The sequence below is a fragment of the Poecilia reticulata genome, linkage group LG14, assembly GCF_000633615.1.
Source record: "Poecilia reticulata strain Guanapo linkage group LG14, Guppy_female_1.0+MT, whole genome shotgun sequence".
Taxonomy (NCBI): Eukaryota; Metazoa; Chordata; class Actinopteri; order Cyprinodontiformes; family Poeciliidae; genus Poecilia; species Poecilia reticulata.
The window spans coordinates 14,928,218-14,955,458 of NC_024344.1; the positions used below are offsets into that span (position 1 = coordinate 14,928,218).

The 27,241-nt window shown below is 38.7% G+C and overlaps 1 protein-coding gene across 1 annotated transcript in view; it reads right to left on the reverse strand.

Moving 5' to 3' along the window:
* Window positions 1-879: 879 nt before the first annotated feature.
* The window catches only part of poln (polymerase (DNA directed) nu), a 55,462-nt gene continuing 29,100 nt past the window's right edge, over window positions 880-27,241 (reverse strand). Inside the window, exons 19-28 of the mRNA XM_008427978.1 lie at window positions 20,064-20,121; window positions 17,897-17,974; window positions 14,359-14,470; window positions 11,142-11,224; window positions 8,577-8,708; window positions 5,054-5,164; window positions 4,757-4,835; window positions 4,279-4,346; window positions 2,785-2,846; window positions 880-2,379 (exon numbers count right to left, since the gene is read on the reverse strand). Of these exons, the coding sequence (XP_008426200.1) occupies window positions 2,299-2,379; window positions 2,785-2,846; window positions 4,279-4,346; window positions 4,757-4,835; window positions 5,054-5,164; window positions 8,577-8,708; window positions 11,142-11,224; window positions 14,359-14,470; window positions 17,897-17,974; window positions 20,064-20,121 (864 nt within the window). The 3' untranslated portion in view covers window positions 880-2,298. The remainder of the gene's footprint in view (window positions 2,380-2,784; window positions 2,847-4,278; window positions 4,347-4,756; window positions 4,836-5,053; window positions 5,165-8,576; window positions 8,709-11,141; window positions 11,225-14,358; window positions 14,471-17,896; window positions 17,975-20,063; window positions 20,122-27,241) is intronic.

Here is a 27,241-nt window from a genome sequence, read left to right on the forward strand (position 1 = left end):
TTGTGTTTCTTTTTATTCCAAAGATAAAGCCAAGAGGAGGATTTTAGTGCTGTCAATCAACAACTTATCGCTACAGAAAAACTGTTCATTCACGGTCATGCTAACTAGCCTGAGAATACATGGTGAGGATGATTGACAGCGCTAAGACCCGCCTCCTTGCTCTGATTAGCTGTTTCTACTTAGCACTGGGAGAAGGCAGAGCAGCTTGATTATCTGTCTCAGACTATACTGTCATGAAATGGTGATAGTTTTAACAAATTGGTAAGAATATGTAAAAAAAAAAAAAAAGTAATTTTAATAAAAGCTACATAAAGCAGCTTTAAAAGTCAAATAGTTAATTAACCAGTTAAAAAAAATATTTAAGCTGTGCTGTAGTTAATCACGATTAAGAAAAACAATAACAAAATAAGAATTCTTTTCAATAGTTATCTGAAACTTGCAGAAATTATAAAAGCAACATTTTTAGACTTTGAAGACTATTTAGGAACCTTATACAAATAAAAATACAAGGCACGCAGTACCTTGCAGATATATTCATACTTCTTGTCCATGTTTTGCAATGTTACAACCGCAAACTTGTTGCAGTTATCCCAAAGACAAAACAAACAAATGATTATGTCTGGTGCACATGCCATCCCTGCAGTGACACATAGAGGGGGCAGCATTATGCTTTGAGATGCTTTTATTTTAGGAACAGTAAAGCCGGTCAGAGTTGATAGTAAGTCGGTTTTAGTAAATGTTGCTTTATAATTCAATCTTGGGGGTGGGGGGGAAACCCTTTAGTGCTGAAAGACTTGAGATTAGTGTGGAGTAACATCTACAAACTGTAGCCGTTACCCTTTTCCTGTATTAAAGAGAATAAAAAACTGGATAACAGTGTCTGCAATGAACTCCAAGAACCTTTAATTCCCATTGAAAACAGCTTTATCAGTATTTATTTTACTGAATAAAAACCCCCGTTTCCACAAGTGCCTATATGCACATACCAGTCTCACGCCTCCCTTTCAATAGAGGCAGGCTGGGGGGCTTGCACACTTAACCCACCGAACAATGAAAGAATAGAGGGCCAGATTTCCATAACACTATCCTCCGCTCTTGCTATGAAGGACTTGTGATTAAAGTTTTTCTTATGTCAGTAAATTCAGAGCGCATTTTTTACATTAGAAGACGAACGGACAATTAAAAATGACTAAAAACGTCTACAATTGGCTTAAATTGCGTGAATATGTTGGGCTCTGCCAATTTATTTCCAAGGCTAATTGAGGGGCCGGTAGGGAAATAGGGAGATATAAAAAGGGAGTCTTGCTGTGGCTGTCAGACAAGAAGAAATTCGGTCAGTGTGCCAGAGAGCAGCTGAACGTGTGAGCATTTGTGGAATGTGTGAGAGTGAAAGAGAGAAAGGCAATACAATACAAAAAGGGTGAGTGGGTTTGAGCCAAGTGAGCAGATAAAAGCAGAGCCAGAGAGAGAGAAAATAAATGGATGCTCAAAGATGAGCAAAAATTAGATCAGCTGCTTTAAATCACGTTAGCGCATGCAACGAAAGGTAAAGTTTACTGGAAACTGAATGAAACCAAGATTTCATGGAGTCTATTCGCTCCCTGGGCTCAAATTTCTCTCGTGAATAATCCATTATGGAATACACTTCTTTTATCAGAGCATCAAATATGGGAATAATGAAAGATGGTTTTTAAATTAGCTTAAAAAATTAACTTGGGGTGGAAATCTGGCGTGTTTAAATAGATCCAAAAGTCTCAGCATCAAAAATATATTAACAATAGAGACTAAAGAATGTTTGGTTTTATCTAGAAGCTCAACCAACAACCAATTTTAGGAACCAATGAACATCGAGCCCTCTTTAAAACATGAAACTTCACCTTGGTAACGAGGGAGAGGAAACATTTTTAGTCCTAACGAGTTTGTGTGTGTGAGTGAAAATGAGTGGGAGAACAGGAGGAGGTGGACAAGAGAGAGAGAGAGAGAGAGAGAGAGAGAAACACACACAGATAGAGAGAGAGCAGAACTGGTCCAATCCAGTCAGCGGTTGCCCCCAGAAACAGAAAGAGTGGAGGCAAGAACCACGAGCTGCAGCTGCCTGGTTTCCATAGCAACGTGGATGCTGGATGAGTGAAGGAGGAGGCAGAAACTGGAAGCTGAGAGAGATGAACAGCATAAGAGACCAAGTAAGGGTCAAAAGATGAGTATGTAGCCAGCAGAAGGGTCAATGGAAAAAGCTCGGGCCATGAGAAAGGAGGAGATTAGATCATTTATCTTGGTGTCGGAGGTGCAGAGGAAGATTCAGGAGACAGAAGGCGGAGTGTGAAGCTCTGACATGGATCCCCACGACTTGCCAACGGAGACCGCCACCTTCAGGGGTACCTGGGAAACACGCAGAGGGGAAATGATGGCGTCACGTCACAAATACTCACCCACTCAACGCAAAGTATTTATACCAACTGAGTGTTTTTCTAAAAAAAATATTTTCTATTTGTAGAAAAAGTTTCCATTCACCACAGAATCAGTCAGCGCTACGTGTTAGCCTGTAACACATATTCCTAACAGAAGTTTGAGTAATGTCACAAAATCTGAGAAAGTTCAAGGAGGTATGGAAACTTTTTCATTAAATTCATTTAGCCACAAGATAGATCCACTTTTTCTGAAACAGCTAAAGGAAACATGTGTTTCTAATGAATGGGTTTGTTCTCAAGGCGACAACAAAAAGTAACATTTTTACTTCATCAAAATGAAGTCAGAATGTTAACAGAGTCTTTTCACTTTCCTCACCTTCAGATGGACTCCTAGATGGTGGACGTGCTGAAGGGACTCCATGGTGCTTCTCACCAGAGCTGCACAAAATAATACATGCAGAAGCAAGTCAAGAAGAACAGATAACAATACAAGTTCAGACTGTATTAATGTCTCTAAATACCTGGACGAAAGAACCTGTCTAAAAATATCACGGATAAAGGGAAGGTGAACTAAGCACTGCTTCAGTCGACACCTTTTCATTCACTTTGGGCAGGGTCGCAACTACATATTATTCAGGTGGATGCGAAAACATAAATTGGCGCCCCCCGCACCCCCACCCCCCAAGGAAGGTAAGTCAGGATCAGGGTGAAGAAGCGTAGAAAACATACGCTCGCTCTACCCCCCCTCCCCCCCACCCACACACACAGGACGAAGACACGTGAAAGGTAAAACTCCCTACATTTACCCCGTTATGTGCGCGAGGTGAAGGAGCGTAAGGCACGCTGAAGTATAATGCAAAGACATCATCTGCGCGCCGCCCCCTCCAGACGGGGTTTTGACGCCCCCTCTGGTGCAGCGCCCCTATGCGTTGCATGCGCTGCATACCCACTTTTTGCGCCACTGACTTTGGGTTTGTGTTTATGATTAGACTGTTTGTTCTTCAAGTCTTTATTGAAAATGTGTTAAATAAATCTATGGAAATAAAAATAAAAAAGGAAACTAAACAATAAACATAGTATGAGACTGAATTGAAATAAAATCTATTAATCAATCAATCTAGTTTATTTGTAAAGCACATTTCAGCAACAAGGAAGTTCAAAGTGCCTTACATCATAAAAACGGAAAAATACAGCGTCATAAAAGACTACACAGTCAACAATTGAGAAAAACAGTAACAAATGCCATCACCAAAATCATCAATACATGCGCACTAACTCCTGGCGTAGTTCTTTTCTGAATAGACATCTAAAGCTATATTCTGTGTAGCTTCACAACAAACATATCAAGGAAATCTACAAACAGATTCAGTTCACGTACAGAAATAAAAATTTAACTAAATCCAATCATAAAGACAGACACAAAGTCAGTTATATATTTTCCAAAGTTTCAACTTGTCTTTTTTATTTATTGAGTAACATGTTGAATGTGAAAACCACAGGAAGTAAAAGAGATGATTCAGCAAGTTTAGAAGAAATATAATATGTGTTTAAATGGTTTTTCCCCCTCAGATGTAACTGCAGCCACAGACTTCAGCATATCTCCATCTGGCTTTGAATAGATTGAATCAGCCTCCTAATATTATGATGACAAGCATTTAGTCTCAATGTTTTACACGTGGTCAATATATTGTGATATTTTTTTACAATATTGCAGCAATACATTTTGGAGAGGGATAAATAAAGTAAAATTCAATTCAATCATGTCTAACACACACATAACAAAAAGAGAGGGCCTATAATAAAGTTTATATTTGTTTTTCAGTAGGATATTTTTTTAATTAATGTGTTTGTTTAGGTGAAACTGGTATACCTGCAAACTGCTCCACCTGAGAGTCTTCCACTTCATAAAGAAGCTCATCATGAAGCTGAGCTAAAAGCCTGCAGTAACATAAAACAATCAGAAGCACATAAAATACTATTTGCTAATGAACAGCTACTGATGACAGCAGAGCAAATAAACCAGAGTGAATGCGTCAGTGCAGCCATGTTTACTTTACACATTGCTATGCTAACACATGATCAGACTGATAAATTTGGCGAATGCTTCAAGTGTGTTTACTCTAGCTGACTGCTTGGCAGCAGCAGTCAGTCTCAACTAATTTAGTTGGCTGGGGAGCCTGAGTGTGTTGTTTCTGTGTTCTGGTGTGAAAGACTCAGCCACTTCTCCAGTGAGACAACAAGACCACCTGGAGGCACACGAAGCTAAGATCCTATGTTACTGTTGAGTCCTTTTATTTTTTTACAAATAAAAGAGAATTAATACAGAGTTTCATTTTTACTTTTGGTACCTGGCAGAGAGCGAGCTGGAGGAGGAGACCAGGTTAAAGATGGTGATCATAGCCATCTTACAGAGATCAGCAGCAGAGCCTGGATTTAGATAAAAAACACAAATACACCTGTCTATTCTCAAAATAAAGCAGAAAACATTCAATCATTTTTCGGTTAATCGCACAAATGCATTTCAACTTTCTTTCAACACTTGTAGACTTTTCCAGACTTTTCAGACTGAATGTGAAACCTGCTGCCAACAGCTAGATCAGAGTGGAGCCGGTTCTGAACGGTGGTGAACGTTTCACAGGTCCTACCCTGAACCACAAAGTTGACGGCCTGCCTCTCAGCCTGCATGCGGAGCCCCCAGTCCGGGGAGCTGACGTTGGGAAGGAGACGCCGGCGTCCCATTAACGACACCACATAACCTAAAAAAAAAAACACAAAACCAAATCAAAACACTCGCTATTTTAACAGTAATACACAGATTAAACGTGGTGTTCCTCTGAGTGGCGAGTGATGTAGATTATTCTTAAGGAAGACAATCAGTTTTATTAGAAAACTACCCATAAATCTAAAAGCAACAGTTCACAAAAAGTTTCTAACAAAATTCTTTAATGTTTGCTTGTACTTCCTTAATATTTTAGAGCTCCACAATAAAACATTTATTGCCTTGAAAAAGTGTTAATGTCCACAGATTTTTAATTTTTTTATTTTATTATTTTTAAAAAAAATACAAATATGCATGATTTAAACATTTAAAAAAGCAATATGAGCACAGTTGCAGGCACAATTAGGCCCATAACATAATGCTGCCACCATGTGTCACAGTCAGGATGGGATTTTCCATACAGGCAAAAAAGTTGTTATGCATAACAGATGGACAGACACATTATTACATACAGGTTTGCAAAACCAACACATGCTGGTACACATGGGTGACTAGAACATTCTGGACAATGGATGAGGCTTTCCACCTAAAACCCTCCAGTAGCCCTTAGTGTCAGCTAAGCCACCCAGGACATGAAACCTGAATGACCTATGAACACAATCATCCTCACAAACATCCACTATCCAGTAAGAAATATGGTGCAAAACAGGGAGCAAAAAACCACAAGTCTGCTGCTCTGTTGACCTCTGGTGACCTTTCCCAAGGAATGTGATCGTTGTTATGGGGCCCAGTGACTGTGATGTCTAGTGAGTGTTAGTAAAAGAACATCACAGGAAGTGTTTCTGTCGGCAGACAGGTGTGACCCAAGTCCTGCTGGAATGTGTTTTCTGCTCCAGATGTTTTTGCTTGTACAGAAATGTAACAAAAAAACAAAACACGTCTTTTCTTCTTTCTTTCCCCATAAGGTTCTTTGGATGGTTTGAACGGGAGTATTAATATCTAATTACCTATCTATTCATGCACCCTGCTGTCTTTTTAAAGTTTGAGATAATGTTAAAAGAAGAATACAGTCTATTACAGTAAATATTTTATTACTATTTAGTTACATAAATGAGAAATGATTTCAGCTTTTCTTTTTCTAATTTCTTCAAAGTCCTCTTCAGCCATATGATGAAATTGGTGTCAACATTTTAGCACCACCTATTAATAATTACTATATAAAATAAATCGTTGGGCTGTATCTTTAAACTGAACAAGTTTTAGTTTTTTTTAATTTAACTGTCTCCACAATTGATCTGTTTGTCATGATCATGAAGCTGCTAAAATCTTTTAGGGCTGCTAAAAAGCATGAAAAAGGAGAGATTTGGTCGTTTCACAGCCTTCACATGCCTCCAGTCTGTTTTTACGTGTTTACCACAAAGAGTTTGAAGACGCAAGCTGAAGTCTTTGGGACTTTAAAGAAACTGGAAAGAGAAAATCCTCCCTTTGAAAATGATCTTTGGCATTCCTAGAGGTGATGCTGTAGCATTTATCCAAAGAGCTTTGATGAAATTTGCATGATATAAAGAGCAACAGTGATCTTATTCACAGCGGTGGCTTTAACTCGCTAACATCAAGACAAAAAAAAAAAAGTCAAACAAAATTTAAAACATGACAACACAATAGCACAAAAAATGCACCTGAATTAAAATCAGCAAAACCTTTTTGATATTTTTTGTCACTGGTTTGCTTTCCTACCTTTTCTGTCAGCTGTTACAGCTGCATTGTGAGACCGGGCTCACCTTCACACCGCCCTTTAAAATATATTTTCAACAAATGTGATAGCAGCTGAGCCTGCACCGCTCCCCCTCATCTCCGCTTACCCTGCCATCATCCATCCTCCTAGACAAAATATTGCCCTATCAGGTGCCAACTATAAACGTGGTGCAGTGGCCGAAACGCGAGAGCAAAAATTAACCTGCAAGTCCAGACAGCAAGACAGCCACACAATTTGCTGTCAAGACTTTAATTCTTCCGCCAAGCAGAGGACTGTTTTATCTTAATTTTCGGGATGGGATCAGGCCGAGACAGGAAGTAGAATTTGAAAATCAGTGGCCAGTGAAGATAAAATAGAAGTAGTGAAGATAAACCCAGCAGAGTTTCTGAAGCTGAAGGTTTGGTGAATCATCGTTCTTCACCTGAGAAGGCGCAAATCTCTCCATTCTGCGTGCAACATTTTATTACAGCACATCGATTAAGGAGCTGCCTCCGGAGAAAGAGGACATGTAGCGCGAGGAATCGGGGTGTGTCGCTGCTGACGGGCTATGCTGGGCGATGCAGCACCGGTCTGCATGTGACAGCAAAGCAGTGTTGGAAAAAATAAAAAAGAAATGTATAAAATGAAAAAAGATGATATGAAAAGTATCTAAAGCTTTGATGTTAGCCACAAAACTAGTCGGTTTTTTTTCAATACTTTTCAGAAGTCATTAACAATAGTGTTCCATTAAAACAGAATTACATAAATGCATCTTTATATTTTTAAACTTTACATTTTTTCAGGACAAAATAATCCACCTGGAGTATGAATAATAAACTTGAGCTGCTTGGCCACAGACTGAAATTTTAACGGAAGCCGTTAGAAATGAATTAAGTTGATCCAGTTGGTGCATTGTGACATCACTGTGCTTCATGTCCAGTCTTGGCTGAGCTCAGTGAGGGTTTAAAGTGCAGACTTCACACTATTTTGTGTGAGCATGTGCAAGTCAGAGGTGTGCTGCGCTGGCAGTTCAGTCAGAATATATAAATAAAGTGTCCCGTCTGAACCATCAAACCCTCCCCGTCCGACTCCTCCTTCTTGAAGCACCCTTCAAGTATTGACCCGAGGCAGTTTGTCTCATTCCTGCCAATGCAAGCACATCCTCCTAACTCTTTAGCCAAACACATTCCACGGAGATGTGCATGTAAGAAATTCAGAGAGCACCCCGACTGTCAGTGTGTTTAATCAACATGTATAAAGCTATTGGACGAAGACAGCTGCTGTCACTGTCACTACAGTCATGGGAAAAATCCAGCAGGATTCAGAGACTTGAAGAACCATCTGTAGCAGAAATATCTTACAGCAGCTGTTGCTATCCTACTGTGAAATACGTTTGGTCCCATTTGTCTTTGCACAGCTCTTAGTGTCTCTGCGGTCCAGTTTTAACTGGATTTCTGCAGGCGTCACCAGCTCAAAACAAAATAGCAGATTACATATAATATATAAATATATATGTGTATATATGTCCGATGTCTTTCCTCTTTTAAGCGAAGGTGTTAAGATAAACAAGCTGTTGATTTTTGATAAAGTGGTGTCTCTTGCTGATAAAGAGCGTATTTAATTTTGCAGCTCTACTGCGTATTACACATTAGTTTCAGCGTCAGTTTGTTTTCAGAGCACATATTTAATAACCCTGACGGTAAAACAGTCAGACCTTGCTTGTGGCTCTGCTGGATGGTTCTCTGGATGAACGCCTGGACTTCTCGGTAGGTCTGGAGGAAACTGTCCTGGAAACGACTAGCCTGCTCAACGTTCACCCCCAAAATCCCTGACAGACGTTCACGGCCTACACAAAGCAACATGATGTGGGATTAGAGCCGGCTATAGTAAAACACACTATTTGATGTATTCACTGTTAATAGACACATAGCTTTGAAATATACTACGCCATTTTCTCACACACTCAAATTACTAGTAGTGAATTCAGATTAAAAACCAAAAAGACTGAACTTATTTCTTTTGCCCGTTTCATTTTGGTGTCTATTTTGTCGCGTTTGATCAGTCACTGCATATAGAAAGCACTGAGGTCCCATTAAAGTTTTTACTGTCTTTTTCACAAGAGCAGCTTTAAGAGTGTGGCTGGAATAATGCATTGTGATACGTGTATTGTGTTGAGAATAAATAAAAACCTTTAATGATTTCATTATTATTATGATTGGCTTAAGTGGATAAGAACGTATTCTAAATGTATTGATTTCTTTATTCATATTGAGATATTATCCACTGTTGTGCAACTTTGTTACATTTAAAAAGGTGCTTGATGAGGTTGAATACAAAAGTGAGGTCTTTACTTGAGCCTGTTGTGTTTTGCTTGCTCTTATGTGTGTGCAGGGCCCCACATTCCTGCTGAATGAGGTCAGCACTGGGGTGAACTTTGACCTTAATTACCGATGCCCTTTGTGCTGCTTGCTTTCACACCTCTAGCGCCGCTTCATGTCTTCTTTCCTCCTTTCTTTCAATTTCCCTGCCCCTGTGTCTGACGCCTATGTCCCTGTTTAACTGTAGATTTGAAATGGGAAAACTACTACTGCCTTTCAGATGTGCTCATTCAAGAGGCAAACAAAAAAAAGGAAAAACATGCAAGCTCAGTCAAATTTAATACAATAAAACCTTAATATGTATCTGTTCTGTTTAATAAGCAGAGAGTTTACCTTTGACTGCCACTTTGTTCATTGCATTTTTGCATTGCTCCACTATTTTCTGACCCATTTGTGTACATATGTCTGTGCATGAGTCCATAGCGCTGCTGCTGCTGCTGCTGTGCCCCTCCTCCCTGGCCTGATTGTCTCATGGAGAGCGCTTTCCTTGGTATTTAGTAACCATAGCAACGCATCCTTCCATAAAGAGCGGTCTGTCTACGCTGATCAGGATCTCCTTGAGTCCTCCTCCTTTTTGTGTCTCTGTACTGTTGCCCACTCACCTAAATTATGATCAATATATTTTGCTGTTGCGATTTGTTGCACTATTTTTCAACAAAATATAATAATTTATGCATATTTATTTTTTCAATATGTTCATCTTATTTATTTACAATTTAAGATTTATGTTTTTCAAACTGGTCAGACTATAAGAAGTTGAAATGTGACAAGTGCTGCCTTGCAATTTTTTATTTGATTATTCATTGGGTGTTATTTATTATTAGATTTATTATTGTGCTTTATTATTAGATTTATTATTGTGCCAATAACACACTTTTTTTTAATTAATGTACTAATAAATGTATTTATTTATTTATTTTTGTTAATGTTACAATTGCTAAGTTAGTTGTATGCTTCAAGTCCAAGAAAACTTTTACTTTTTACACCCAGCTGTCATTTTAGTGCAACACATTTGGAACAAACTCAATTCTTTCAAAACAAAAACCAAAATTAAACAGCATGGCAGTTTTTTTAATAGGCTACAAGCTGTTTTGACATGTGCCTCTAAAACTTTAATATATAAAATATTTACTGACTCAAAAAGACAAATCTGTACCTTGCTGTTTCAGAAACTGATCAACACCAGAACTTATTAAAACAGTAATATAACAGAGATGGTTACACTCACTGGCAATAAGTCAGTGGTGAAACTTGATGCAGATTTTTTCCTGTTCGTCCACACCAGGATATGTTCAAGAAAACGCACCCATTTAAAATTAGCATCAATATCTTTTTACTTTGCTTTAAAGAGTGTATTTCTGGTAATCTCTTAAAGTTGTCTGGCTCATTAGTCTGTGAAAGATTTTTTTTGCACTTTGATTGTTTTCATAAATGTTATGTTACGTTTTATTCCTCATCACATAATGTACATGTGGTCTTAAAAAAAATCCTTCAACCAAACTTTATTTTCACAGCACTTTTCATACTGTCAAGTGTACAGGATGAGGACAATGGATAAGTAAAAGCTGAAAAAAAAGCTGGAGTCTATGAACAGTAAGAGACGGTCGTAACCTAAGAGATGTATGATTTTTTATTTGGTCATAAACTGTCTGCCAAGTTTTCAGCAAAAAGCTCATTAAGAATCACCTTGTTGTTGCTAAAATACAACTGTTGGATCAAATTGTACTCTCTATGGTATCTTCCAAACATTTCCCATTTCTTTATTTGAATATTTACATGTTCTCTGTCTATTTCTTACTGTTATTCAGACAGTTTTTTATTGATTTTGGACCAAACATTCAGCTGAATAGCAGGGTGCATCTTTTCTTTTTCCTCTTATTTGAATGGCGGTCTGTGCTCACCTGCTCCATAAACCACAGAATATACGATGCGTTTGGCATGCTCCCTGTCTTCAGGAGTCACCTCATCAACACCTACCACCTTCCTGGGTGACAGAGAAAAACACCTTTACATTTTTGTATAACAAATAAGAGTTTGATCTAAAGTCAGTTTTGAACATTTTTAAATATAGTGTAAAAAAAAATGTAACCCTGTTTTCCGATGGTTTTTCTTTCATTTAGACTAAACCTGTCACTAAGGATTGTCTAAATTAGATTATTGATCATTTATTTCCCCAATTCCAGAGGTTTCCTTACTGTTTGACTTTGGTCAAACATTTTAGGCGTCCTTTAACAAACTTCTCACAATAATTTGGTGTAATTTTGGCCCATTCCTCCTGATAGAACTGAGTCAGATTTATAGGCTGCCTTGCCAACACAAGATGACCACTCTGAAACGTTTAATCTGTTGACCAAATGCGTATAATTATTGTCTCTAAAATTTTGACTTCCTGGCTGACATCTTTAAATGTTGCTTCAGTATTTCCACATAATGTTCTTTCCTCGTGATGTCATCTATTTTATGAAGTTCATGCACCACAACAGCCCCACAACATGATGCTGCCACCATCATACTACATAACAGGTGATGGTGTTCTCAAGTTTGCGAGCGTCCCTCTTTTTCTACCAACTGTAACAATCATCATTATGGCCAAACAGTTCAATTTCAGGTTGATCAGAACAAACAGCATGTCTTCAAGAATTAAGGTCTAGTTTATTTGACAATGAAGTTATTTTTGAGTGTATTTTTGTCAAAAAAAAAAAAAGAAAGAAAAAAATAAGCCAATTTTCAGTTTTCTGACATCGCACTATAAAGATTCTGTATTTAAAATATGATGGTATATTTGAAAAAAAAAACGTAACATTTTGTGGATAATGAATGATTGTTGAAAGCAAAAAAAGAGGGAAAAACATCAAGAGCAGGACTTTGCTGTGTGGATAAAGTTACATGTGGACAGCAGCATGCATACACATCGCTACAAAAGCCGCGGAGCTAAAACGGACATAAAGGACTACTAAAAGCAGAGAAGCAGAGGAGCAGAGGAGAGGAGTGGCGGAGATGGACATGCAGTGACAGTTATGCGATGTGACTCGGAGAGAGCCGTAGTACTGCGGATCAGACAGGATGCAATGACACGTCTGCAAAGTGGCATTTCTGGAGGGGCTCATGAGAAACTGCCGTCACTGTTCAGTGTTGACAGACAGACAGCCACACACACACACACACACACACACACACGCACACACACGCGCACACCCACACACACACACACACACACACACGCGCGCGCACACACACACACACACACGCACAAACTCACAAAATTATTGGTGTGTCTGAAGACCCTCAACGCTCCAGGGTTTTCAAAAGCATAATCAAATCAAAAAATGCCTCTCAGGCCGCATTTCTCATCACCCATATATGTTCCTCTGTTTACTCGCCTGTTACACAGTGACTGACTGGGAGTACCGACATTTTAAAGATGAATATTTGCCCCCCTGTGTGCATCTGAGCAAAGAAGCGCTTGTACTAGATTTTTATTGCCCCCTGCTGGGAAATGATCCACAAGTGACTGGTGTTGCACAGTAATTTGGGGAGATTATTCTTTGTTAGTGCCCCTGGTAGAGATGTTTTATCTAAAAACTAAACATTTTCATTGCAGAAGCAATTATTAAATGACTTGTTTAGAAAATCCCTGGTAACAGACTTAATGACACACTTAATATATCCTCTAAAATGAGTGTAAATTACACATTTTTAAGGTGATCCAAATTCCAGGGATGTATTATTTTGTCTACCTTTGACCTGTTCTCCTGCAGTACAAAAGAGGATGCAACAAAATAGGAAAGACGTGAGAAAACAACATTCAAATAAGGCAGATCTGATTTTCATAAAGTAAGAAAAGGCTGCAAGAAAATAGTTAATTATCCAAACCTGTTTGTATGTGTAGTCAAAGCAACAATCGGATAGTCAAAAACAACTGGAGCTGTTGCAAACGTAGATTTTGCTGCCACTGAAAGAAGTCTAAAAGTCTCAATTAGAGAAACGATGCAAAGAATGGCATCATGGGATCACCATTAGATGTCATTGACGTGTAAACTATTTCTTTGGAAATGGCATAAAAAAGCAATTTTTTATGCCATACGAAAACAAACGTCAATATCTGGAGTTTGACAAAGGCTACCAGGGCTTTAACTAGAAAATGTCTGCTTTATGAGACTAAGTTCAAGCAGCTAAAACAAAGTATACATGGAAAAGCAACTCATGTCCACTATTAAGAACGGTGGAGGATCTTTCTTTTACAAACTTAAACTTTATAGTGCAACGTCAGAAATCTGAAAATAGGTCGTCAGCGGTTATTTCAGCAAAAAATGTTCCAAAACAACAACTTTTAAACATCTTCTAGGAGACAACATGTACAAAAGGTGTTTTATGTGAACATTTACTGCACGTCTGTGTTGAGACGTGAGACTATGTTTTGCTGAGTTAACAAAAGCTAACTCAGCAAAACATAGCATAAGGCTATGTTTTGAAAAGCAGATGAAGTGAACTCTATACGAGAGGAAACTTTGAAGAAGCTCAGACTGAGTAATCCCAGCAGAGCTCAAGTGACACCAGTTAACACGCTTAAAGATGAAAAGAGTGTAAACCCTGAATAGGGCTGTTAACGTGGTAATCTGCTTAACTGGTCGGTCAACGCTGCAGAGACGTCTGAGACAGGAGTATTAGTTTAACAAGCTACTGATAGGCAGGATCAAAACTACAAACCCAGCGAGTAAACATCGCACACACACGCGCACACATGCACGCACGCACGCACGCACGCACGCACGCACGCACGCACGCACGCACGCACGCACGCACGCACGCACGCACGCACGCACGCACACACACACACACACACACACGGCGTTGGAGAGGAGGAGGAAACACACCAGTCATTAAAATACATCAAAAGCAAAACAATGCAATCACCAGGGTGACAATCCCAGAGGCCCCCTGGGCATAGAAATGGAGACAGTTGGCGTGGTCGTCATGACAACAAGGCGTTTGAAGCGAAGGAGATGGTGAGTCTGAGAGAAGGAGACTATCGGAGACTCCCTGCGGCGCGGCAACGGTCACCTTGGCAGGGGGATCAGGGTTGTGCGAGTGTGTGTGTGTGTGTGTGAGGGGTTGCACCACTGAGAGGCCAGCATGGTGAAGACGTCGGCCTGCGGGTCGGTAAAAACGCGGAGCAGCTCCGGGTCCGAGGAGAAGTGAGCCAGCAAGCGGAGCTCCACCTGGCAGAAGTCTGTCACAAACACAAATCTTACGGTTACTACCTAAAGTCGTCACTCATTCTCTTTGTGCTTTGCTAGTAAGGAGCCAAACTTTCTTGTAATCACTTAAAAATGTCTCGATTAAAATTTTTTCACGTTTTCTGAACATTTTTCAAATTTTTTGGGAAGAATTCCTAGTCTTTCACATATTTCCTTTCTTTTAAATAACCATACTGATGAAGAACATCTCTAAATACCAAACAGTAAAAATATCTGTCAGGTAAATAACTGTCAAAGATCTTGTAAGATTTGGGTGGAAGGAGAGAAATAAGATGCTCTGAGAGATGACGATGAGGTGAAAGATAAGGAAAAAGATACAAGTGGCTCTGGCTGTGCTGACATAAGCGAGCAAGTTTCTAAAGATACCGTCTTATTAATATTTGATGAGCTCCAGAGCACTTCCCCTGAGCCAGCCTGGCAGTTCAGAGACATATTGCTGACCGGGATGTGAGGAAAAGAGGCAGCTATAAAGAAAGAAAAACGATTCATGTCCAGTATGATGCGGGCTGAAATGACACACACAGCACATATGAATATGTGATCTTGTTGAAAGCCTGAATATATCTGAGACTGTCTGAATATCGATCTAGATAAAAATAACTCTGGCTTCCTGCAAACGCCTCTAAAGGCAGATCATTAAATCTGGACCAGATTAACATCAAAGCTAATATATTGAACTAATACGTAACTAAATGCTTTTTTTATTGGAATCAAGCTAAAAAAAAACAAAACACCAAACAGCAGCAAGTAAAGAGGTTTAAGATACAGTTGAATCTCATTTTAAGGTTTGTCACCTTCGTTAAAATTCATCGGAAAGTGCAGAAATCTGAACTTTTTTTACATTTATCTTGACTCAAAATATGATTTATGTACCAATATTAAAACAACATTTGAACAACCATTACTCATGTCTCTTAACATCATCATTCATATTCCCTTGAACAACCTTTGGTGATGCACTGCAGCACACCAAAGCTCAGAGCTCATAGATAAAAGCTTAAGAGCTCAACGTGCTTATTGACTGTATAAAATGCCTCTTGTGGGCTGTGGTGGACGTACAAAGGCTTTCAGGAGGAATGAATTGATCAGCAGACAAAATAAAGAAACCCATGCATATGGATGCAAGGTAACGTCTCTAAATCCATCCCTCAGACGTCAAAGTCTAAAAGGTAAATACAGAACAGCAACATTTCTTAAAGACGACAGCATTCAGTCAGTTTTAAACAAACACAGAGGGACTGATAAGGCCGTATACAGAGGGCACTGAAATCAAGTTACTGCTTCTAAAAGCAAATCGACATTTTACTGAGTTTAGTTTTTCACACACTGCTTCTATATTCTGGACCACAGACCACATTTTAAGACTCACAATGACCAGATTACATTCATCGTAATCTGGTCATAATCTGGTCATTTGCTATATAACTTATGTACAACTAAATGCATTTCTTTTTATGTAAATAAAAAGAAAATTTTATGTAAGTACAACTATGCATTTAGTTGTACTTATGTACAACTAAATGCATAAAAAGAAATGCATTTAGTTGTACATAAGTTATATAGCAAAGATATCTTGATATTAAAAGTTACGTGTGAATAAGCTATGTGGTCAAGACTTTTCCACGGGAAACAATATTCTTAAACTCATCCAAAATTTTATTCTCAGCTAAATTTCTTCTTTTTTTCTGCCTATATCAGCTGTAATATATTTACTACATACATTAAAGATACATGGTCTCATTATTTGACATGGTTCAAAACGTTTTGGTTTGCTTGAGCAGAAATGGAGTAATGTTAAAATGCTATACTTTTACCACCCAAAATCCTCACCACTTTCAAATAGTTCACTTTTTATTTTATTCACGTTGCGTGGACTCAACTTAGATAGATTAACTTATAATGCTTTTTTTTCCCATCCAAACGTTCCTGCCACTTGTTTAAGATGAGAACAAACATGTTGATGAGAATTAAGTGAGGTTCACTTGAACTCTTTTATAAAGCAGAATGTTTTATTTTACAGAAGAAGGTCGGAGTCTAGGTTTAGCAGATGGCTGAACCATGTTCCTGTTGGTTGTCCTCTAACTATGGTCCCCTGCATTAGGCTCCTCAGAACGGTTGCATGTGTTCATCTCTTCCAGGGACCCAAACCAAAGCTGGCCACGTGATTCAGGAGGAATCCACAGGGGACACGCAATGCCTTTGTTCTCACTTTGGCTACGCTCTGGTTTTTTTTCTCTCTCTCAAAATCTCCCACACACCAGCAGGGAACAGAAAATATCTGAGTTCAGACAATTAAAAAATAAACAAACACGAACACACAGCCTGCAGCAGCACAGGGAGAATGTTTTTAAAGTTTTGCTTTGTCGTTAGAAACACAAACTTTATCATGCTGAATGAGGTTTTGGATGTCTGGATTTGTAAAGACCGCAAACGCCTTAATATCTGTAGCGTTAAAGTCTAAAACAGGCAAACGAACGGTTCTGCACAACAGTTTGGACTGAACATGAAGGCAGCATTTCTTTGAGGGAAAAACCTAATTCCTATGACAGGCTTATCTCCTCTAAACCCAAGCGGTCAGTGTGTTTGTGCTTTTGAGGACATGACTATGCCTGCTGGAATGACAATGCAACTCTGTCCAAACTCAGTGTGCGCATATGTGGCATCCTCTCTCCTATCCTGCAGCTAACCCTGTTTTATCTGTCTGGTTATGTAAGAGTGCGACTCTGTCAGGCCCAGCAGACACCCAGCAGCAGACAAACCTTTTTCAGGCTGACAGTGTCCCGGCGTGCTCCCTTGGCTGGTGCAACACAGGCAAGCGACAAAGACTCAAATGACCTTTTCCAAACAGAGGCCACGTCAGGACAGGGGGACTTTTAGGGTGACCGTAAATCTGAACGGCAAACACCGGATGTATTTCACCGGAATAAGTTCACAAGAACTTCTCTCAAAGTGTCAGAACTCAGATTAACCTTACAGTCAAAATATTCAGCCATTAACTCTCAAACCAGAACAACTAATTATGCAATTTATCTACTGGTCCACAGACAATTAAGAGTCATAGCCACTTGGCACACTAAGTACACATCACTCATCTTCCTACCTTCCATCTTCCAGCTCACTTAATTTCCTTTCTTTTATCAAACAGTGAAATTTGACTCTTTTCATTGCAGTGCACAGAGAATGTGATACCTCAGTCCTATTGTTTTAGCAGGTGGATAATGGGTGTTGCTTTACAATTTATTTATGGAACACCTTTGTGTGTTGATTGAATATTTAATCAAGAATAGATCATATTTCAAAATATTCTTTCAGGCTTACTGCTCTGTAGTAAATACACAGCAAGTACTGCAAGATAAAAATGGCACTGAAATATGTTACACAACAAAATATTATCCTACCAGCAGCAAGAAAAGTCCAGCCCTCCCGGGGAATGAACATGTCTCGAGGATGAATCGTCACAACCTCCTCCTCCTTTCCTGTGAAGATCAAACAATCGTCGGCTAATGAGAGTCACACCAGCAAACTCAACGCTACATGAAACATATAGAGTCTAACACTAACTTCGAATAACTACTTGCAAGGTTAGCTTTATAAGGAACATAACAGCATCTGCATTTACAGCAGTTATTGTTAGTCAGTCCAACAAAGACGGAAGATATTTTACCGTTAAAGACACTGTTTAAAGTGGTTAACTTGGTCTAATCTCGAACCATAATTAAGCAAACTGTATGTGCTGTTGCAACCGCATACACCACTAGAGAGCTGCTGACATCAAAAACATGGCCCCCCCCACACACACACGCGCGCACACACACACACGCACGCACGCGCACACACACACACGCACGCACGCACGCACACACACACACGCACGCACGCACGCACGCACACACACACACACACACACACACAGCTGTAAACATGTACAACTGGAACTGTACGAAACTGTTGTGATCGCTGTCTAAACCTCTCCTTCTAATAGATAACTGATAGAGAAAGAAGAAGGGATGAAAGCAGTGGAGGACTGATGACAGCGAGCCCTGAGAGTCAGAGTCAGAGAGATGCTGAGGTCGGGCTTAGAGCAGCAACATGTCAGTGTCCGTCCATCTGCAAGTCAAATCAGCAGATGGACGGACATATTCTGTTGTTCAACGCACCAGCCGATTTCTGTTCTCTTGTTTTTCATTTGCGCTGTCAACCAATGGGGAGAGGTTTTATTCATACGACATCCTCCGCATAACAGGAGTTTATAGAAACTAATTAACACGGTGCTTAATTAGAAGCAGCTCATCTGTCAAGCAGATTCAGACTGGCCATTGATAGACTGAAAATTTCAGCTACATCATCATACTGTAAGTCATTTAAAATATATGTTTGATGTAAAACGTGTCAAATAAGTCAGGCCCCATAATAATATATGCAGAGTTTTAAAGAAAAGTTAATTGCCATAGCAGAATCTCAACTGAACTGGTTCCTACAGTTCTCTAAGAGTGAATTATATTTTGTTAGTATTGGTTAAAAAATGCACAGTGGCCCTTATCAAGCACATTTAGCAGCTGGGTGAGTAGCTATTTCCTGACTCAGATCACATCTCCCTTACTTTAAGCCTGAAATACATAACTTTTATAAAAATGTTTGTTTGTTTTTTCACATATTTGTTAAAACTGTCACTATGTCCCAACATCATACAGATAATTTGTGGAAAATGAATCAAACTCCTTTACCTTCTTCCTTTGGTCTTACTGCCATCTGCAGAAACAACCGATCAGAGTCAGGTGGGAGGGTCTTAGCACTGTCAATAATGCTTGTGTATGCACTGCTGATACCCTCCCACTTGCTCTGCAGTACAGCTCCCCACAGTAGAGCCTGTCATGAACAGGCTCAACATTTCTATCCCTTAAGAATATCTGCAGTTTTCTAGATACCATAAATGTAGCTTATTCTGTATTAGCCATTACTTCTGAATGTTAGACATACAATAGATAGACTATGTCCCTTCGAGATAATTACATATATTAGATATGGTAAATTAACCTATTAACAAACAAAAGATAAGATAATGAGAAAATGATTAGAGGCTAAGAGTGATCATCCTAGCCTCACGGATATTCTGGGCTTCTTTTTTGTTAGATTTGGTGCTGAGTCATCATATTACCTAAGCCTGCAATTTTAGACAATTACTGTGTGCAGCTGAGTGGTTCCAATGAACTTCCAATGAGTAAATCGAAGGCCACACTGGAGGGAGACAGAGATGTGTGGGACGCCGTTGAGAGTTTTTAGCAGAGGACCCTGTAGACTGCGGCTGTAGACTTTTATTATCCTCATAAACCTTCTTTTCTGGCTCCCTGCTCGTCAGTTTCTGCACACCTCAGGAGATCACTGCCTTGCCCACACACAGCCACACGCCTCAACATTTATCACACCCTCATCCTCTGAAATGTGTGCTCGGGATGTTCCTCTGTGTGTGTGTGCGTGTGCGTGTGTGTGTGCGTGTGTGTGTGTGTGCGTGTGCGTGGGTGTGCGTGTGTGTGTGTGTGTGTGTGAATAGGAATGGCAGTGCCTTACCTTGAATGTACTGCTTCTGGCTGATTTGAAGCGGCTGCCTTGGCAAGGCTTGGAAGTTCTAGTTAAGAGGAGAAAAACACTTTATCAGTCAAACAGAGGTAACAGGTAACAGTGCATTTTTACTAAGATACCTTATTCTGTAGTTGAAACTAATCTAGCTCTACATGAGAATGAAAGGGTCAGCTGTATAGAACTGCAGACATCCTCATTAAGCTCTATTAACACAGTAAGGAAACAATGAAGTTTATTAGAAGGATCAAGTGTGAATAAAGACGGGTGTTATGTCATTTTACCAACTGTCTGACATCCAATCAGAATAAACGTTTCCTGTTTGAAAGCAGTTCGGATAACCAAAAACATTTCTACTTGCTAAATTTATTACTTTTAGAGTGAGTTAAATCTAAAATTTGGACCATTTTGCCTGAAGGAAAGAAGTTGGCTAATAATTATCCTGACATCCTGACATTAGGTGCTAAAAGTATCAACTACTGCTTGCAGACAACACTGGCAGTGCAGCATCTTCAGATCCAACCTATTAAAACCCCAACTTTAAATAATAATCATTGTGCTTCCTTCTTCCTTTACATTTTGTTTGGCCCAGACTCAGTCTTCTTACTCACCATAGCTTTAGGTATTAAAATTGACCCATTTTGTCTCTGGTGAAGAAGCTTTGTGAAGTTGGTTAAATGTCCGCAGTTACTTTTTCAGGTTTATTCTGGCACGCCCCACATTTCTAAAAGCCCTGGCGTGGGACTCAGATTTGAAGTCAATTTAGACAGTTTTACAACATTAATTAAATGCCACAAACTTTGAAGCAAAGAAGTCACATGTCTCACACAAATTCATTTACAACAATCTAATCCAATATATACTCGTATTCTTCTGTACAGTCAAGAGGTAACGTAACTCCATTTATAAGCAGGAGGTCACTCAAAGGTTGATCAGCTCTCACACGCGGACAAATTTCAGAGTACACTGGCTTAAATGGAGATTAGAACAACCAATAGAGGAAAAGGGTACAATAATTACATAAAGCTATTTCTTTAAATGTGCCTGGACCCAACAAGCAATCGGAGTTCTTGTTTAAACATTCAACACATTTTGCAGGATTTCTTCTAAAAAGAAGGATAAAGAACTAAAATTATAAAGCTTCTGTTGCACATAAATGTTCAAGCATACCCCCAGTTTGATGCACTACAGAAAAAGAACTAGCTCAAACTCAGCACTTTCATTTCAATCCCTGTTAATCCCATTTTATCCACCCTTTCAAATAACCCCCGACGCACACACACACGGAGAGCAAGAGAATGGGGATATAAAGGGATGTTAGGATGCTTAGGGTCACTTTCAAAGATGGGAAGGACATCTAAACCTGTGTGAACACACCCGAGCAGAATCATGATAGATTTGTATAGATTAGGAAACCTGAAAAAAAAAAATAAAAATCTTATAGGCACAGAGACCACATAGGTAAAAGCAAAACTGTGTTTCTCTTCATGGTGTAAATCCACCTCTTCAGTCTGAATATATAGTGAGAGCAAAGGCCTAAAAAATGTGTGAGATCCAGAAGAAGAAACATGTCCTTGTTTCCGCTACCTATTCATTATTTACTAGACGCGGAAAAAAGAGTGCATGCCAATAAAGACAACAGAGAAGTAGGATGTGGAAAGACTGGGCATCAAATACCGCTGTGAAGCACAAAAGAAACAAACACACTCACACACATTCAGGCTCTGTGGTCTTTTAGTTGAAAGGGTCTGGAGGTTTGTGAGCGTTAGGCTGTATGGATTTTCAGTCCTGTGATGTAACAAGTGATTCAGTATGTAAGAAATAACTTCTCCACTTGTGCTGCACAGCCCCATGAACGTATAAATCAATGTGAATACACTCACACTACATCCAAGATGGAAACCACAGTAAATTACCTGCAAGGCAGTCAACTCAGACATTCAGTTCTCCAGGATGAAAGCTTCTATGTTTGGCTGAACTCGTTTGATTATGGCAAGGCAAGATGACGTGAGCGGTCTGTGTTTTGGTTTGTTACGCACCTTACGGTCTCAAATGCAAAGTACGATCTGAATATCAGACGGCAAAGATGGAAACACAAACAAAAATACATAGAGATTGGAAGTTCAAATAAAGTAGGAGGAAGACGAGATGAAGAAGAAATCAAAGACACAATGATAAGAAACACAATCAAACAATCCAAATGTAGACTACAGTATATGTAGAGAAAAAGAAGACATTTAAAATTAACATAAAAGGTAAGTTTGCTCAGCAGACACAAACTAAGTGTGGGATTTATATCAAACTGCTGGTGAAATATAAATCTCACACACACACACACACACACACACACACACGCACACACACACACACACACATATATATATATATATATATATATATATATATATATATATATATATATATATATATGCGCGTGTGTGCTTGTGTGTGTGCGTGCGTGCGTGTGTATATGATTTGTCCATAAATATAACGAATCCAGTCAATGCAGAAATGTCCAAGGTCACAGACATCAACACTGATTAGAACTATATATAGACATGGGGTAATTTAAAGATGTAAAAAAGTCTTTGCACAAATTCTTCATTTAAAGCACACTTGCAAAGGGGAAAATTAAGAAAAACTTTTAGACTGAGTACATTTATTGAGAGCAGAAAAAAAATCCTACATAAGGAAATGCTTGTTTGTTTTTTTTTTACAAACTCACCAGTGGAAAAAGATATTATTAATACTCTTAATAAACTATTTAAAATAAATTGAGCTAAAGCATTGCTTCTAATTTAGACTTTATGCTACCAAGTAATCTAATTAGCAATCCACAACTTTCTGTTTCGCTGGGGCAAATATGGCATTAGACGAAGGCTCACGGCTTTTTGTCCTCTAAGCTGTTCAAGGGCCTGGATTTATCTTGTTACTATGCAGAGTAAACAGGATGGTAGGGAAGGTAAAAAATATCTGCAAAGCCCGCTGAAGAAAAGAGCATCTTGGGGTCATCAGATCTCCATAGCAACTATTTGACACTATCTACACGGCAACTGGTTGCTTAAGAGCACACTGGCTGGAAAAGCATTTTTCAGTCCGACCAAATGTAATTGTCTTATTGGTATTTTAACTTGTGTATTTTGTTAAATTGAGATTAAGATTGAGTTTTCAACAGCAAACAACGCAGGAGGATGCAGTTTGAAACAGAATAAATATGTGAGAGAGCAGTCATAACCACAGTGAGGCAAAGGGGAGGTTATGTCATGCTGTGAAGTACTAGGGCTTTTTTTTTTGGGTAAAAATTGCTGTAGAAATGCTTCATCAGACGCCACATTAACCTTCTTCTATTGGCATCCCAGTCCACAAAACTGAATCCCCTAGAAAAGCTTGTGGAATGAGTTGTTCCCAGGCTGCATCCGATCTATATTAGAGTGCCAGCAAGTCCAGATCTCGAGAGCTGCCGTCCTGTAACTCTTACATTCCTTCATCAACACATGTGAATGACTTGTCATCAGCATTAAGCTGAAGGACTGAATGCTGATGGGGGAATTCAGCCGTGACTCGGGAATGTTAGAGGAGGGATGAATAAAAAGTCTGGTGGACAGTAGCTCTAGGCCCAAGAGTCCAAGTTCAATTCCCTAGAGTCTAGGGAATTGGACTTGGGCACCCCTGATCTAGAGTAACGTGTCAAAAGTCCGGCACGGTTTCTAAGTTCACCTGGTTCAACACACCTGAATCAAAAAAATTAGAGCCTGATGAGATGGTGATGTTTTAATTAAGATATTTGAAACACTCTAGCTTCTATATTGAATGAGAACTGATTCAATTTTAGTAACATTTTAGTCGTGGCTTGGCTTAATGAAAAAAGAAAACAGCGAAAATAAAAAATATATTAATCATTTATTTTCGTCATTCTCACGCTTTTGTGTGATTTTGTGTGAAAAAATCATTCCATATCTTTCCATTTCGGGTGCAATGCACACTCAATTACTTCAACACAACAAACATATCTGCAGAAATGCACAAACATTTCAACATTTTTAACACACCCCGAGCTAGAAGACACACACACACACTCACATTATTTACGCATTCGATGCTCTCATTTTCCCTCCAGTTACATCAGTGTCTCAGATGTACGGCGCTAACATCTACTTGTTGAAAGCATTACCCTATGCTCCACAGAAACGCCAGAAACAGCACTTCATTAGCCTGTCGGGGAGATGCACTCGAACACATGGTGCTCGGTAAAGTGTCTGAGCTATGATTGCCAAACACAATGGCGTAAGTTGTTGCCTCGTGTGCGTGCGTGTGTGTGCGTGTGTGGTGAAATAGCCTCTTAATCATGCAGATGTGTTTGGTGTTTTGTATGCTGCCTTTCCACCTCTGGCACTAATCAGTACCTTATCACAAGTTTTCAACAACCAACGTTTTTGCATGTTATTCCCTCTTTTCCCCTTATAACAGCTCACAATGGTCTAATGACGCAGCGACTGGCTTCCCCAAAAAGCCAAATTAATGATGCATCATTTCAAACCATCTGCTTGCGCTGACGAAGTGAAGAACAGCGATTTTGAATCTGCTCTGGCTGGAATATTCATGGCAGCTTGGGGAAATTGGAGTCATTTGCAGGTAGACGGCAAATAAAGAAACAACAGGTGATATTGTCCCTGTGCTAATGAGTGTGCAAATTAGCCATAATGAGACGCTCAACTGAATCACAAAGTGCTCGGTTATTCTCTGTTCAATGTGCATTTTGCTCAAGATTTCTCCAAAGTTGATCTAGTTTGTTATTATGTAAAAAATTTTTTGTATCTTCCACAGACAAAACAATTTGTTCAAAAGACGAGTTTTGTTTTTGCTCATTTACAACTTGATTCTGAATGCATGCTATTTAATAAAACAAAAGTATGATCTAAGCATTATACGCTATAAGGAAGAATTCTAACATGCAAGACATACTGCATTAAAAAAACATTCATACGCTATGAAATATTTTGCATTTTGCCACGCTGCAGCCACAAGCTTCAAAGCATCTTTTTGGAATTTTAGGTGCATACTTGTTTGCATTCCCAAACAAGTATGCACACAAGAATTGATGGGTTAAGATTAATGCATTAGTGGATCTTATAATGACTACACTCGATCTGTGACCACAAACTGAGTAATAGGGTTACTATAAATTTGCCCCTGCATCACCATGAATATATATGTGACACAAATCAGGTTTGCAGTCAGACTGAAATGGATTCTCAGAAGTGCATTTTCCTGCTAAACAGATGGGGTTAACTGAATCCCTGAACTGGTGTGGTATAATTCAATCTACACAGCACCACTTAAATAACTCATCACACAGTATGCACACAAACAAGTATGCATGCACGAATTAGCAACACCAACACACACCACACCCACTAAAATCCATCTGCTCAGCCCACAGAATGACTTCTGGTCTTCAGGCGCTGTAGTTAAAATGAGCGGTTCATTAAAAGGAAGCTTGTGGGGTTTTTTTTATCAACACATACTTCTGTCGACTTGTCAAAATGAGCTTCTGTAAAATACTGAACCCTAAAACTGAATAGAATATAGAACATCCCGTTTATTAATTGAAGTTTGCTATTTGCATAAATTATTGGAGGTCTTGTTCAGACGAGACATTGACAAAAATGTGCCCATCGGTTGGAACCCAGGGTTCTGATGCTAAAAATTAGCATCAACGCCAAAGTAAGCTACAATGTAATCAATAGCACGTGGATAGTCACAAGCATTTGAGTAACATGGACTTACTCCATTCAGTATGTTAAAATTAGTGTATAACCTAAAATTTGTCAAAATGCTAATGTTAACCTAAATGCTGCCAGTGGCATGTGGGGAATCACTAGCATGTTGTCTTACATTGACTTTCTCCATTCCGTGTGATAAACATAGCAAAAAAAACAAAACAAAACAAAACAAAATCTAAAAAGCTTACTTTAGGAAAAAGGCTACTGCTAATCCACTACCAGAAATTGCGCTCATTTTCTGGCAGTGGATTAGCAACTGCTAACAACAAATATTGTTATTGTTCAAAAAACATAAGATTTCTTCTGCTCTTTTGAAATACTACTACTAACTTATCAAGAATTGTGCATTTGGTGAATTTGGTAGAATAGAGAAAATGCTTGTTTTTTTTGTCATTTGTCTTAAATATAAAACAGACATTCAACACAAAAGTAAAAATTTGATATATATTTCGTGGCAGTTCGTTAGCAGAAAAAAACACTCGTCTCTTAAGACCAAATTAATAAGTAATTTACAAGCAAGAGTTTTTTTTATTAAACAAAACTGTTTTGAAATACTGTTTATTTGCTTAGACACAAGAAATTTACAGTTGGGTAATTTTGCAAAAGTAAAAATCAGATGTTTACTTCGTGGCACTTGGTTACCAGAATCCTGCTGATCTCTTAGCAACAGCTAACAACAACAAATATTGTTATTGTTCAAAAAACAAGATTTGGTCTGCTCTTTTGAAAAACTACTTATTCTTGTGCTACTTAAGAATTGTGCATTTGATGAATACGGTAGAATAGAGAAAATGCTTGTTGTTCTTCTCCGTCATTGGCGGTAAATATAAAACAGACATCAACACAAAAGTAAAAATTTGATTTATACTTCGTGGCAGTTCGTTAAGCAGAAAAAACGCTCGTCTCTTAAGACCAAATTAATACGTAATTTACAAACAAGAGTTTTTTTTTATTAAACAAAACTGATTATTTGCTTAGACACAAGAAATTTACAGTTGGGTAATTTTGCAAAAGTAAAAATCAGATGTTTACTTTGTGGCACTTGGTTACCAGAATCCTGCTCGTCTCTTAGCAACAGCTAACAGCAGCAAATATTGTTATTGTTCAAAAGACATAATGTTTCTTACGCTCTTTTGAAATACTACTTATCTTATGCTAAACAATAATTGTGCATTTGCTGAATTTGGTAGAAAATTCAACATAAATTTGCTGTAAATATAAAACAGACATTTATCATAAAACTAATTTGTGGCAGTTCGTTAGCAGCAATAATTAATAACCAAATTAAAAACAAGCAACAATATAATTTATGAAAGATTAGCTCTTTTGAAATACTACTTATTGTATGCTACTTAACAAGATATATATATATATATAATAAATAAC